This window comes from Clupea harengus, chromosome 3, assembly GCF_900700415.2.
Source record: "Clupea harengus chromosome 3, Ch_v2.0.2, whole genome shotgun sequence".
Taxonomy (NCBI): domain Eukaryota; kingdom Metazoa; phylum Chordata; class Actinopteri; order Clupeiformes; family Clupeidae; genus Clupea; species Clupea harengus.
Window position 1 is genome coordinate 9,190,011 of NC_045154.1, and position 16,473 is coordinate 9,206,483.

Sequence of the window (16,473 nt, forward strand, 5' to 3'; positions counted from 1 at the left end):
GAAGTTAAAATGTCTAATTCCTAGTACCCCAAGTAAGTTAAATCACCGACTTAAAATTGTAAAACAACCAAATAATCTACTAATCAAGAAATTGCCTATTTATAATAAATTGTGACACATTAGGTGACTGTTGGAAAATCGCTATAATCCCTTGTGTGATCTTGGCACTTGTCCAATAAAACGATAACAACTGTTGAAATATGTTTAAATGCAGTGTGGTGGAGGAACATTTTACATAATTTCCTCTCACCATTTCATGTTCATATGTTGTTACCGCCATAATCATAACATAAATAAATAGAATGATAGGCTACAGATGGTAGTCTGCCTATTCACATCACGTACTTACTGGGCTTATTGAGGGATTTAGAGCAAGTAGCAAGTAAGCTACACGTTGACGCAGTGAAATGTGTACATCAGAAAATGGACCTCATCATGAAAAAACTCAGGTTGGCAGCAGACGCCTCAAGTTAAATAAACGTCTACGTCCATTTGCTTAGTTGTTTGCTCTTTTCTGTTAGCTTTTCAGTGATCTTTGTCTTACCGATTGGTATATAAAAAATTCTGGCTGCTATAAAAACCAAAACACTTCTCTACCACTTCCACACATTTAATACGCGGGAATAAACAAAAACCGCTAAACACACAATGTAAAAAAGAAGAAAAAAACTTGCACTGTTGTGCAAACAGAGTCTAAGGGGGAGGGGATGGATTTAAATTCCAAAGGGGTCTCAGAACTCGTTTCCTAGTCCCCCAGTCAGCAATGTGTTTGTGAAAAATCAGTCTTTTTGTCTCTTCGAAAAAAAGGCTAAATCTACATCGGTGGCCCAGTCTAAGTTTGCAATTCTTTGCACTTTCTATTCAGCTGAATGAGAGTGAATGAAGTGCCCAGAGACCCTTTATTTGATCTACTCAATTGCATAAAGTGACGGAATTCTAATGTATTTGCTTAATACTGAGCAGTGGGCCGTTGCTCTCTGAGAGGAAAGGGTGACAATACACCTGATGTTCCATGCATTTTTACCAGATAGCTTAGAATGTCTCATAAGCCACACAGATTTTTACAACAGTAGCGCAAACAGAAGAAATAAAACAGTTAACTTCCATGTGAGTTTAATAACTTTAGCCTTTCAAACCAATCTTTCTGTCAAATAACTGCAAATTGTAACCGCACAGTGCAAACAACGAAACTGTTCCGGCGCTCATTTTTTTGTGAAAATGTGCATACATTATGTGTTGGTTCTTCGGCAGCTAATTGCTTTAAAGCGTCAAGAGAAATATCAAAATTACAAGCAGCGTTCACTGAATCATCGAAGGTCTATCAATAGGCTAATATAAATGCAAAAGCGCAAGCTCAGCTTTTGAGCTCGACAAGCCTATACTAACGACTCTGCGAAATGTATTCTGCATCCTAAGTCTGGCATCCTAAATCTAAAATTGCAATATTATCACCCCTGAGAAGGTTACAGCTCTAGAACATAAAATATTAAAATCACTGAAATTCTGTTGACATGGAGAGATATCGCTTGATCCTTATCAACCCGTGATAAGTTTGAGTGTACCATGTTTAAGATTGTCACTGCTGGTCTTAATCGAGTGCATGGTGCTTGATGAATGAGGTTACTTGTCTGCACTGTGGCTATGACACAGTAACTCCATGCATTCTAATCAACAGCTTGATTCATCTATTTCCTCACGGCCGGGTGTTCTTCTAGAGGCCGTGGTCTTGCAATGGTACTCACAAAACGCATTGCTCCTGTGAGTCAAAGGTGACGATTTCCTGATTTGATACTAGCCATGTTATCAAGGCTAATTCATTTTGGTAATATTATAATGAACGTGACGTTCGTTCACGTACTGCAAAAATAGGAGTTAACAACAAGGAGTAACTTTTGAATCTAGAATTCAACTACTCTAAATGTATCTAAAAATCGAAAATTTCCCACCAATATCACAGTGCCAATAATTATAATAATAAAAACTAAAACTACGCCTGTTTGTGTGTGTGTGTGTGTGTGTGTCTCTCTCTGTGTGTGTGTGTGTGTGTGTGTGTGTTTGTGCTTGCTTGTGTGGATGTTTTGGATTTGTGTGTGTGTTGAGGTGTGTGTGTGAGACAGTATGTGATCTGTAAAACATAAACTGAGAAATTAAATTTCAGAATTTAGAAAAACGCAGAGAATATATTTGAGGTTTACATAATTTTAATGAAAAAATATTCTGATGACCAAGTTGATAATTTAATGCACACTTTTTGCACACTTTTTAAAAGCACGCATGCTTGCAGCAAAACAACACAACGTTTGAGAGAGCATGCTTTACATTGTAACAGAAAAAGTACAAATTTACGGCATTGAATACACATGGTCACCACAGCTTTAAATTAAATGCTCCACAAAACATATCCTGCAAAATAGAGATAATCTAAAACATCTAACTAAAAAGTGCATTTTACACAATTCAATATCAGTTATTTTCAGATATACACAATATTTACCTCGCGCTCCACGAGAACCCTTGTCCCTTTTCATTTTATATATTTTTTTTATGTTTGACAACATAACATACTTCTGAGTTGTATTTAATAAAAGAAATCTAACAGCTAGGTATTTGGTATACCATCTGCAACAAGCATATCAGTTATTTAAAAGTTGCACTGAATATCATTGTCGCAATGTCTTGATTCTTATGCCGCATACCTTGCTTGTTTTCATTTTTCACTGACAACTGTATGCATATAAAAATGACTAATTTGTGAACCTGGGGCCATCTCCAAATTATAAGCGACCTTGTCATGTCACCTATGAAACTGATTATACTGTCCAGCGCTTACTTATGAGGTTAATTAAAACACCTATCCAACTCACATCAGCGATCTGACAGAAAAGTTTGCAGTGCTTCAACTTGTAAACAGCCATTCCTTACAGTAGGCAAATAAAATCTGGATATGCAGAAGGTCAAAAAACTGACAAATAATTTATAACATGGAAAACAATATACCACAATATATCTGTACTCCATCCAGGTGAGAAGACAACTACCATTCAAAGCAACACTTAGAAGTCTGAAATACATACACACAAATTAACATTACTGCAACACAGAAATATCTTGCCTTGATTGTAGCCGTTATTTTTTCGCCTTCGGAGAGTGAACATGAAACTTTGGAGAGTGTGATGTCCTGCAGGTCTAGGTCTTTGAGTGGAGAAGTCCAGGGTACCTGAACGAGGTCAGTGCACCGATACAGACTGTAGTGTTGACGGATTTGTGAGTGTCTCGCTGGGGGTGGCAGGGCTGCTTTGGCTGGTGGCTGTTTGAGGAGATGTAGGGCTTAAAGACTGCGGAGAGTTTGACAGGAACGCGGGAATATGGTGGGGCAGCGACGACAGGCCAGGTACTGAGGTCGGCGTGGGTTTAATTGGAACAGGGATAGCTGGTAAGGTCTGTCCCCCGTGGCAAAGGGACTTGATGGGTATGCCGTAGGCACTGTAATCACTGCTGGCCATTGAGATAGGAGCCGTGTCGATCACATTGGTGTTGTACATATGAGGCCAGGCCGTGGTCAATTGGTTGTGCAGGGGGTAGCCAGCAGACATTGACTGCATGGTGGAAAAGGCAAACCCTCCTGGTACCTTGTACTCTCTGGCAATTATGTTCTCTATGGCGAATGGATGCTTGAAAGTGGACGGCTGTGACACTCCCAAGTTGTAGCTGGACATCTGCGGGAGGTGTGTACCGGTGGCTGCGAGTGCGCTGAGTCGAAGTTTGGCTTGTTGCTGAAGATAATGTGCAGCATCGGAAGGCTTATTTGAAGCCAGAGCATCCATGGCCATCATTAATTTAAAACGCTTGCGCCGCCTCAAGAAACTTCCGTTCTCGAACATGTCTCCGCACCCGGGATGCAGCGCCCAAAAACTGCCCTTTCCAGGCTGGTCCGGACGGCGAGGGATCTTGATGAAACAATCGTTGAAAGACAGATTGTGTCGTAAAGAGTTCTGCCACCTCTGCGTGTTTTCTCTGTAATAAGGAAAACGGTCCATGATGAACTTGTAAATCTCGCTTAGTGGGAGCATCTTCTCCGGGCAGCCCTGTATGGCCATGGCGGTCAGGGAGATGTAGGAATAAGGAGGTTTCTGGTCGCTGTATGTGTTTCTTCCTGGTCGAGGCATCCTCTCAGATTTGTAGTTGCTGATGCGTTAATTGTTGGATTGTTCAGGTCCGGATATTATCTTCACTGCTCGAAATCTTCAAGCTATCTATCGCTTTTCCAAAAGTTCAGCAGTACATGTAAAACACTTACTACGTCCCATGAACGGATAAACGCGCCAATAAAAATGTTAAAACAGTAGAACTGTTCTGTAGTTTACCGTTGGTGGCGGTTGTCCGAAGTGATCACCGATGAAAGTTCGAAATGCTAGGCGGGTTGTTGTTTGCAGGAGGGGGACACCAGACTTGGGTGCTGTCGGTCTGCTGCGCCTTCCTATTAAAACGCGTCTGCTTTCTCAGACGAGCTGTAATCTTTACTTAAGCAAGCGGCAGTAAGCTTCCTCTTCCCCTTGCAAGTTGAATGGAGCAGATCTCCTCTCCCTTTCTTGATGCGATGAGCTAAGTAGCTGCCTCCATGTCCTTCCTCAAACCATCTGATAGTTTTATGTGGTGACATGAGCAGAAAAGACCCCTGTAGAGGCGCTTCATTAATGTGCCACTTCTTTGCTATCACATGACAATCGCCTTGGGAGGAGGGGGCTGGGAGAAAGGCATAATCTGGTTTCATTTACACCTATTTACATGGACACCTTGGGCCAATAGAAATCATTTCCATTTGAAGACAGAGCAAAGGGGTGAAAAGGCTCGGCAACCGGAATTGAACTGCGATGGCACCCAGTAACAGTGTGTGAAGGTATGCGCTAACCTTTCTGTGAGCTTCGCAGGGTGCTTAGTCTACAATTCACACGTACAAATGGAGCTACTAAGCAATGGGATGTTTGACATGGAAATTGGCTGGCTCAAGCTTTCAGTTTGCATCGCATTGTCACGGCTATTTTTTGTTGTTTGCTGTCATGACATTGCCTTGCTCCTTATGACTTATCATTACGCCTTGTTATTGTCCATGGGAGCAAGATGTGAATTGGTTACATTAAGGCGCCATAATCTCTCCTAATGCCGGGGTATTATGGACTGTTATTGATAACATTAAATAGACAGTTTGTGTATTTAGAAATTATTTTACGAAATGCATGTGAGGAAACCGTGCATCAGCACAAATAATTTAACCTATTTTGTCCTGAATATAAGGCAAAGGGCATGTCTGTTCTCGCGTAAAGTGCTTACTATAAATCTAATGTATACATGATACTCTTTTAAACTCCCTTCATATGAGCAAACCGCCAAAATGTTGTCAGCAATGTTTAAAGCGAGTGAAATAAACCAATAACAGTACAAAGACCAAATTAAATAGGGGTAGGCTAGACTACATTATGTAGTGCTGAATGCAGAGTCACATCTCAAGATATTAACACTTGAGAGACCTCTTCACATAACAGATGACAAGCTATTTTGGGACTTGGTGATCGTTCTACCACCCGCAATAAAGAATTGTCTCCCTTATAACATTGCCCAGTAATAATGTTTAAAAATCCTCTGCAATTATAAGGCTCGTTGCGGCGTTTATTTATTTGTTTGGCTATATATATAAAAAAAAAGAATAAAAAAATGCATAAATTACGTTAACTGCATTTTGAAATTGTTCAATGTATGCTGCCTGTTTTGCTTGAAACTGTGTGGCCCTGCAGTCGGGTGAAATAATGTCCGTGAAAGAAAACTCGCAAACATCATGACAAAGCAAACAAAAAGCCGTCTTAAAATGAAACTTCATAAGGCCAGCCAGTCTTTTGTGTTTATGTAAAGCAAATTGAAAAGTACTTCAGAAATGCAAATAAAGCCTTTGGGGTGGCGTTGTGAAAACTGTATAAAATATCCATAAGTCAATTATATGAATGTGAAAACCAAATGGAAGCCTATTTTGAGCAATGGCCATTCAAGTTTTTTTTCAAGGCTCACCAAGGGCCACCTTTCCGCTTGGTGGGTTCGCAATACGAGGGACCACACACACGGTTGGGGATTTGCTCATAATTTATGCTAATTTTCTTCCATAAATCCACAATGCAACCCTCACCACTCTGACGGATTAAGAATAGATTCGACAATACGTGTGATAAGAAGCAATACACATTGTGGATTTCGCTGCACATACTTTTAGCGAAGCATCAAGTGCCCCGTGTTAAAGGAAACTGAACTTAATCGTTGGCAAGGGGATGAATGCGCTTGGGCAGGGAGGAGGAAAGTTTCACAAGGCTGTTAATATTTACAAAACAAGAGGAAAGTACCCACCAAAGCCTTATGGTCTCCTTGGTTGCCATACAATCACAGTCTCCCAAAACAGACATTCGTGTCTAGGAAGTCAGCTCCATGCTGTGTCTTGAGCACACTGCTTTTTATTTCGCAGATTTCCCCCTGCTTCATGAAGTACTTCTTTTTAACTTGCCTTTCCTTCGTGTATTGACAGAAAGGGGGCACAGTGTTTCGATTTTCCAGGCCTTTCACGGGAAGATCTCCACAGTGCAACGGCTGTCTCTGGAACCTCAACTTGATCAAGCTGAGTCTGTCACAGTGCAAGTATTCTTCAGAAAATGTGTCCTTTTGCAGAGGCGACAATATACTGTTCATGTTAAAACTGTATACGATGAGAGTTTGTGAGACTTGTCATAAATATACGGCACGTTTACTACTAGTTTTGTAAAGTTATAATTTAATACATACATTGAAGATAAAGTTAAATATCGTTCATAAATATATTGACTGTTATCGGGAAAATACACAGTGCCATAAACGTCCACTCCTGGTTTGGTAATAAGTAATCCCAGAACTTTCCCTATACTCTTCGACTGATCCTGATACCGACAACCACGCAAATCGGCCTGGGATGTTTTCACAGTTAATTATGCACACAAAGGAACAGTATCAACCTGAGATGAGAGACCACCCAACTCATTCCACATTTTCATTTTTTTTGAGTGAGGATAAAGTGCCCGGGCAGCTGTCATGCAAATCAGCTTTGTCCTTAACTTAACGGTTAACCAATTGAGACGAGGACGAGCAAACTCGTATTTGTTCATTCAGGATTTGTAGCTTTTTGCGCTTTCCTGCGGTAGAACGCTGTGGATATTGAAAGCACCCCGAATTGCCCTCTGATAATGCCACCACGACTCTGAATGAATAAAACTGGCCTTTCTCTCGGCTCCCAAAAACTTCTGAGCTCAAGCAGCAGTAGATCAACTGTATAATACTGTGTGTGTGTGTTTGGTCATTTGTACAAGCAGAACAAAGGTTGAGCTAAGCCAAATTGCGTTGCACTTGTGAACCGGGCCCTAGTCTTAAGTATCTTTTACAGCAGGGGGACCGAGAACAATTTTGTGTGCGTCTAAAAAAAAGGGAGAAAAACAAAGGCACTTTCTGGACCATCTCAAAGTAGAGTAGTGAGGCGTGACATTCCCAGGGCGATGACACACAAAGGCCGGGGTCATGGGGATGAGAAAGAGAATCAAACAGCCACTTTCACACGTCTGCCCTCGGCCGCTGCACTTCGACACAATAGGAAACAAATGTTGTTAAAAGAGGATCGATTCCATTCACTCTAAAGCCGCGAATGATAGCAAAACAATATTGTCAAACTGAATCAAGTTGGGCTATGTTGCCACCCAGGTCCTCGAATAGATAAAATACCAGACAATAAACGTTCCAACGGGCTATCCTTAGAGGGCGATTACGAGGAGATGCGGTCAGGGAAAAGAAGTCCAAGTACACAATACTTTTAGCAGTCATCATTTGCATTTTCCAACAGAAAAAAAAAACAATCGAAATGCCAGCCTCAGAATTTCACCCTAAAATGTGAATGAGTTAGGCTAATCCTTAACTTTGCATAACACATTGAGAAATGGATTTTTGTTTGTGATATACATTTGAAAGTTTGTACAGAGATAAGCCTACACAGATAAACCACATAACAGGCCACGGGGTGGGAAATAGCCAACAAATATCCGTAGGCCTACACATGCTTTAGATACATACGTGCGTTGTGTTGACAAGGCTGACACGTGGTGTAACACAGTTCCATGTAGATATAAGCATGTTAAAAGTTTCCGGCTCATGTCGGGTCCTCCACGCATGATGGTGGACGCTTAGAGGTGTCAACTCCGTTATTTTCGAGGTCGGGGGTCACAAGTCTTGAGTATGTTACTCTTTTTGTGAGTCTTAAATCTGTTGATGTCAACTCACTGTTGAGCCCAGAGTCCCGCTGAGCTCTCCTCTAACTCAATGTGTATTTCACAACATTATTAGCCCGTTCTGTCTGGAGGCAATGTAGATTTACCAAAGAACTAATGAATAAACAAATTGCAATCGCTAGCGGTGTAATTGACATTGTTAATGCAAACATTTGTATACATATGTAATCAAATCATGAAATTTTGCAACTAAAAAACAAAACAAAAAAACAATATACAATGTATTATGATTATTATTGTTGTTATTATTATATAGCCTACTGTTGCCTTATACCCCACGTTACAGTAGCACAAAAAAGGCATAACGTTGTAAAAAGTATTCGAGGTCCATGGATCTGACTTGGCAACAGTTAAATCAAAACGCATTGACACCACTTTTGATTCACTCTATGCTGGAGCTGTCTTTTCAATAAGTCGTATTAGAGCTGAAATATGGGAAATCCGACCACGAGCTGTCATGGGGGTAAGGGTTACATGCAGGTGTGTTTTTACCGCTTGGCAACATCTGACTCATCTTGTATCCGACCAACTCTTTTTCTTTTCTTTTAATTAAGGCTGTGGCGATTCCATCTCCCCTGAGATGTTTTACGGTGCAATTAGGTACGTGTGATAAGGCGTATGAATATTCAGGAGAATGTCAATTAATTAGCAGACAGAGAGCCCTCGTTATAATGCTCAAACCTTTTTAGTGCTGCGCAAAATTAGAAGGAGGGCAGAGCGCCATTACAGATAAATGCTGTCTTCACTGTGTTCATTAGGTTACAATAACTTAGCTCTTAAAAAAAAAAAAATAATTGATTAGTACATTAATGAATGATATGAATCATTGTAATTACTGGGCTTCCATGGTGAATATCAATATAACCTTTTTTCATGGCCAAATGTCTTAAATGCGACGTAAATCCAGGTAAACATTAACCGTTAAAATGGTGTTCTTTGTCTAGTTTGAAATAAAAAAAAATATTGATCAGTAAAATAACATCGACCAGGATGCTACTCCATTTTCGACAAAGGCCATAAAAAAAATAAACATTAAGGTTATCTAGTAAAATGAGCCTAGATTATTATGCAAGTAAAATTAATTAGCCGTTTCTCAGTGACACCAAAATAAGTACCTGAGAGAACAGCACCTTCAGGGCATTCTGAACATATGCTGGGATTATAGTTAATGGACTAATTACATAAATTAGGCATTCATTATACAGCACATCAGGTGTAAGGGATGTCTCAATTGTGACGATAGATTGGGAAGACGAAGGAGGCATGAGGCGGCACAGCGCTGAAAGGCCGGTCAAGATTAATTTATCTAGACCTTTTTTCCTTGGAACAAAGGCATTGATACATGCAAATGAAACGCGTGCTACATGAAAATGACCTAACCGACGGAGTTTAAACCACGTCCGCGAGTTATGACTGAAAAGACCACTGCATTTTAAATGGCATTTAAGTCTCGGTTTTAAATCTTCGGTAAGGCGTTCATTAAACGCTCATATTTGGACAAGAAACAAATAAAGCAAACACACACCACCCCGCAAAGCCACGCAGAATGCACAATCCACTGCGGTAGATAATAGAAGGTGTGCTATTCGGGGTGGATTACACACACTGAATTTTAATCAGAGCTGGGTCAGGGTGAGGCAGATCGGAATCGGAATATATCAGTTAGTCTTTCAGAGGTAAGAGGCCATGATGTCAGTGATGAGAAATGCTGTTGATGTTGAATTCCTAAAACAACCACTACTTGAGATAATCTCGTTTTAATTAAAAGTAGCAATTGCCAGACTTGGCCATCAGGTGGGGACAGGCACTAAGAGCTGTAGAAATGTTGGCTTAAACTACTCTGCAGGTTCACGAGAGTAGGGTTGTGTTCAAATCCGGCCATGAACCTATGAACCGTTATTTAGAGAGGAAAGAAAACTAAAACAACCAGGTTGAATCATTATTATTATTTGTATTATTAATATTATTATTATTTCAGTCTAAGGTAACCAAAACCTGGTTGTCTTTGTACCTTACCACCCCCTGTCCCCAAATAAAAAATATTTTCAGAATGGGCTTGGATTTTCAGTTGAATTCTGATGTTACTTTAGTGAGGTTCATGAAATCTATGTTAAATACCATTCAACAAGGGTAGTATATGAGATGAGCTCACAAAATGTGAATAAAGATATTTTTACATTTAAATCTCACTGTATTTCATAACAAAACCACCCGCTTGCATCGTAGCCACATCGAGTCACCTGACACTCGCATGTCAGACATTTTTCAATGAAAAGAATACAAATCATTAATATTTCCCTCGCCTCATCAATAACAATGGTATTAATCAATCAGACACACCTATCACACAGTTCTGCCCAATTTTGAATTTGTTTTAACGTTAAAGGTTTAAAAAAAATTCCAAAGTGTTTCAGGACCATGGAGAGTTCCAGGGAGGGCACAGCAATCAAATGATGCCAGGCTCACATGATGCGGTCTTCCATGGCCATGCCCAATGGAGACAGTAGCAAATAACCCTTACATGCTAGGCTGTAATGTAGTAATTTAGTAATACATGTGCGAGGGCTTTGGGTTGTGTATGTGTGGACATGTGTAATAAAGAGAGAGGGAGAGAGAGAGAGAGAGAGAGAGAGAGAGAGAGAGAGAGTGACTCCACCACTCCTTACCAATTCCACCTGTGCCTGATGGCCACATCTGCTGGCATTGGTGTGCTGTAGGTGCAGATTGACTAACAGCTGGCTCATGGGCACTGTTAAGATAAATGGCAACTGCCTCTGAGGATAGAGCAACATACACCAATGATGAGAATTAGCGTTTCTGTGTGTGTGTGTGTGTGTGTGTGTGTGTGTGTGTGTGTGTGTGTGTGTTGAGTGGGGGATTTAAAGGGCGCCCAGGGAAGGGGGGATTCTCCATCCTCACCAGTTCATTGAGTCCATATGGGGAAAAACAGCGGGACTGATGAGTATGCTACCTGGGGCCAATGTTTGTGCTGCCAAGTGTGACCAGGAATAGGGTTGATCCCTGACCCCCTCAAATCCATCCATGCCCCTCCTGTATAATTCATTACAGGCTTAGGCCAGAGCTGGCTCTCCTTATGTTTGGTGACGGATGACACCGCCTGAGAGACTGAGAGAGAGAAAGAGAGAGAGAGAGAGAGAGGTAGAGAGAGAGAGAGAGAAAAAAAATGTGGATTATCAGTCTCCTGATGGTTGTGATGAAAAGGAAGACTGGTCAGCAAGGGAGACACCTGCAGTACACACAAACACACAGACACACACAGACACACACAAACACACACACACACACACACACACACACACACACACACACACAAGCAGGGTGCCGTGAGGGACATCTGCCACATGTTTCTACATTGAGGAATCCACTAATTGAGCTTAGAAACCATAAGGAGAGGGTAATGCTAATGACGTTGTGAGGGAAAATGTGGGTCAGTTTTAAAATAAATCCCATCAAATCCCTCAGTGCGCCCCCATTTTCCTAAAAATTACACATTTTCCATCATTATCAAGTAAAAAAAAGTGACATCCTTTATACAGACACAAAGTCATTCCCCTTAACATTAATAACCAATCAGATCGACAGAACACAACAACCAAGAAAAAGATAAAAGGACCAATGTGAGAATCAGCACTATGAATTTGGTTAGTGTATTTCACACAAGACAGCAAATTCAGCAAATTCAATGAAAAGGATAAACACGGACACCCACAGCTATCATAGCTCAGATTATATGGCCCCTGCTGCCCTATCACGCAGTGAGCACAAAAAGCAAGTCAATGTGGCTCTGGGATCTAGAGAGGGGCTTTGCTTGGAGATGCACAAGGAGCATAGCCAGGGAGTGAACGCACCACAGCATAATATCTCCAACCACAGAGTGGACCTCGGAGAGCTAGACCACAGTCACGCCTTCCCGTGGATCAATACATCTGGTCAAATGAAATGAACTGCAACCCCACGGCAAGTCCCAGAGGTCAAAAGTATGTGCTTAACCTTTGACCCTGTGCCCTGTTGTTTACTTTTGCAGCATGTCTATAATGTGTGCCTAATCATGAACCAGACAGCGTACAGAAGAAGAGATCACAAACCAAGGGAGCCGTATGATTCCAGTGTTGAATGGTAAACCTTTATTGGCTGAATTAATCAATTTCTAAATGGGCAATATCATTTAGAGATACAGTGGTAATTTAGAGAGACAGTGGTAAAATAAAAGAGCGTAATGCCGTTGAAGGTGCTTGACATTAAGTATGCTAAACACACCCCCTATGGCTGAATATGAGGGTAAGCAGTTTACCTACTGTCAGTTACAGATGATCAAACACGTTTCTGTATTTTTATCTCACTTTTTTCACTTTTAATCTCATATTTGACCAATTTACCAATTACATCCTATGCTTGTAAAGTAATCTTCAATCTTACAATTGCCTTCACTCAGAGTAGGCACAGTTTGACCAAATGTGTTTAATTGATTGTAGGAGATGCTACCATCTAAACATAATAACCACAGCATACTGATGTATCTGAATGGGTAAAATGGGGAAAAATATCAAAGCAGCATTTGGAAGGTCAAGCTTTAGTGTGTGTACTGTGATAATTAAGATTGACAAAATGAAAAACAAAGCATTAAGACTGGTTGAGGCCCCAGCCGTATGCATGCCAACTGTGTTTTAAGCTTCAGCTTGCCCCAAATCCATTTAACTGTAAAACATGAAGCAGGAGAAGGAAAGGCAAACACATACGAAAGATGCCTGGCATGGGGGCAAGATCATATACATAAATTTAGCCTTTTTTAATCATAAAGGATTACATCGGGTCATTACATGAGTAGACCCTATTCATTAATTCAACTCAATAATACCTTCCCTTTGCACTTTCCGTGGCAGTGCACAAGGAGCCATACAAAGCAAGCCCCACCCCCCACCACCCATTCAATGTCACAGTGTTTCTTTCAGGGGCAATTTGGTAAATAGTGGGACATCTATCTGATGAAAATCTTTTTAATATGATCCTAAGTGGTTGGAAGGCACAGCTTTTTAAGGCCCTGTGTTCATCTAGGCCTTGGTAATGAGCAGAAGGCACTTAGCCAACTGGGACCGTCAGCTCTGTCTTTCATCTAATGCATCTGGGACCTGCCGAGTCTCCCCGGATGGGTCCCTTACCTCTGAAGAAGCGCAGCCATGCCCCACACCACGGCGTCAATTAGTGTTTACTGCACTGATAAACAAAAACATCTTGCGACACAGGACATTGTTAAGAGCAACCATAGGGGCAGTTTGGAGGATAATTAGAGGTGTTTGTCCAACAGAGCCGAGGGAGGTTTCGAGTGTGTCCTGCGATGACTAAACTTATGTGTTGACTGATATAATCAAACAAAACATGGTAGACACCAGAAGGTCCATTTGTAACTATGATAACCTGACTATGATAACAATTCCAGAATCTTCAGGGTGCCTCCATAAGTGGAACTGCACTCCAACACTGTGCACTGGCCGAAGAAAATATCTTTAGCACCATTAACACACCACCACACCAGCTCATCAGCAAAGCACAACAATGGCCGGGATGATTTATTCAGACAAGCTTTGCTTTTCCAACCATCCCTGGCTCTCATCTCAGCAAAAGCCTGGTCCCTTGCCCTGTCAGCCCAGCCTGTTTATGGGTGAGTATCACTTTAAGCGACCAGAGGCTGTCACAGATATTCAAATACTTTAATTGGCTCTGATTTATATTGTTTTTGAATTAGCAGCATTTCCATTGTTGGGCACAAATAGGCCTCGCTGTAAATCAAGGAGCCTTTAATAGGGGCACGCAAACAGTCAACTAAGCATGGCGGGCTTCTTGCACCGTTCCTTGGGAGTTGACCGGCCTGGCGTGCCTCGCTGCTGCAAAGTAATATGCATGACACATTTCCAGGCACTAATTCATTTGTTTAATAATAAGACATGCTAACCTACGCTGGAAGCAGCGGCGGTGTACAGAAGGCATAAAGGTCCTATTAATCCATGGCTAACCAAAGGGCGAGAGGAAGCAGCCTCGCAGAGGAATTTGTCATACTGGAATATTTGGGTTTACGTCCAAGAATGCTAATACGAGTGGCACGAGGCAACATACACATACACACACACACACACACACACACACACACACACACACACACACACACACACACACACACACACACACACACACACTTAATTATTCCAGTGGAGCACCTGCTCGGTGCTTTTTGCTTAACGAGGAGAAGGGGCTCCTTGACTGACACATGGGGGCCTTCTAATGCATATATAATGTTTGTAGGAAGCGGTGCATTGTGTATCTGGGAAAGTGTTGATCAAGAGGCTCTCCGTCAATTATTGAGGCTGGAAAGAGACTTATCACGAGGAGATGTGTTGCACATGAAAAGGAGGGACACCAGAATCACAATGGTGACCACAACGGAGGAAGTCTACCTTCACGTGGAAGGAATTTATGAGGGGGAAACATCATGTTTATTGAAGGATTTTGTTATACAATAAATAGCTTCAAAGAATGCCTTCCTTTAAAGGGTTGGCACTGAATCAGAAAATGATGTGACCAAAGATGTCTTCTAAAAAAATATTTGAGCAATTTTCAATCAGTAGCATTTTGAATGCAAAAATACATTCATTCACAGTAATACCCAAACCCCTGTGAGCACGCTCCTCAGACACAGATAGCGATACCAGCCAACAGAACAAGTGTAAACAAACCAAACTTCACACGTCACAGCCATATAAAACCAACCTCACTGCCAGTGCGTAACACAGCACCACACACATCTCAGACCTCACGCCTGTCGGTCTCCTGATTAAGCCATCAGAGAAAGCACTCGAGACGTATGTGATTAATAATAAAGCAGTTTGTCCTCTCCCACTTAACAGGCATGGTCTGTTCTCCATGAAAGAGGAGTAGCCCTCCAATGCACTGTCCACTGGGACAGGGGGAGGAAGGAGCTGGAGACTTTCCAACAAACGGTGCACAAATCACAGAGGCCCTTTTCTGGTTAGAATCGCTTAATTTTCTGTGTAATGTTTTCACGCTAATAGGGAATAATTATTCATCTTTGAAACAAGGTTGCATAAGAACAGCTTACAGTGTAGTCTAAGCGATGAGACTGGATGGTCAAGATGCCACTTAGGGTTAAAATCCACACAAAGAAAAATGAACACAGCACTCATATTGGTTTAATTCCAAAACCTTGTGTTTGTCAGTTTTATTTTATTAGTTTTATTTCTACATATAAGATAGTGTTTTGCTGGTTCAGAGGTTGTACTAGTCCTCCAAAGCTGCATAAATACGGCCTTACTACAGGGGGCCAATTGAAGGAGAATTACAGAAAGAATTTACAAGACACTGACACTGAGGAGCCATATTGAAGCAGATGATTTCAAAGGTCAACACCTCCTCTATTTACGGTTTATGTGCAATACAATCACAGGTTATGGTTCAGCGGATTTACTTTCCTTTAAACATAATAATGACGTATGGTCTTTTCCTCTAATTGCTAGAGATGTAATGAATTGGTCTGGTGTGGGGCCATAAATGGCCTTTGCTATAACAAGATTGGAGACAATCCTTCGCCTCAATAATGGCAAAATAATGGCAAACATATGCAGATTTTATAGGGCATGTTTTTGTTGAGCAGCACATCACACATCTCATTGGCTGAAATATCTTTGGAAAGACAAAATATATGAAATAAAGAATATGTTTTCCAGTTTTTATAGAATCAGTACATTTTCAAGCTGCAGATTCAGAGCCCAACATTTATCAGCAACATATCACATACATTTAAAAAGGTTCTGTTTCACTTTTTAAAGCTTTCTATTGAAAATGGAAACAAATAAGATACATTTTCTAATGACTGACTTGACAGTGGGAGACAGTCACACCACAAAGCCATGCCTCATTCCGGTGTAATTTGACAACCGTCTACATTTGGGTCAGAGGTAGTTATGCAAAAGGATAATGCAAAAGTTAATGGCATTTGCATTGGCATATCCGTGGAGATGCCAGCGACCTGACGCCACGCGTGAACGTGGCGCGTGTTTTATGTGCGAGAGACTGTGCCGCACAGATCTGAGAAAATGTCAAGTAC

The 16,473-nt window shown here is 41.2% G+C and overlaps 1 protein-coding gene across 1 annotated transcript; it reads right to left on the minus strand.

Annotated features, from left to right (window-relative positions):
• Nucleotides 1-2,183: 2,183 nt before the first annotated feature.
• foxb1a (forkhead box B1a) lies at nt 2,184-4,826 on the minus strand. The gene has a single exon (XM_012833601.3). It carries the CDS (start codon nt 4,164-4,166, stop codon nt 3,228-3,230), a length of 939 nt encoding a protein of 312 aa, XP_012689055.1. The 5' UTR covers nt 4,167-4,826; the 3' UTR covers nt 2,184-3,227.
• Between the last annotated feature and the right edge of the window lie 11,647 nt (nt 4,827-16,473).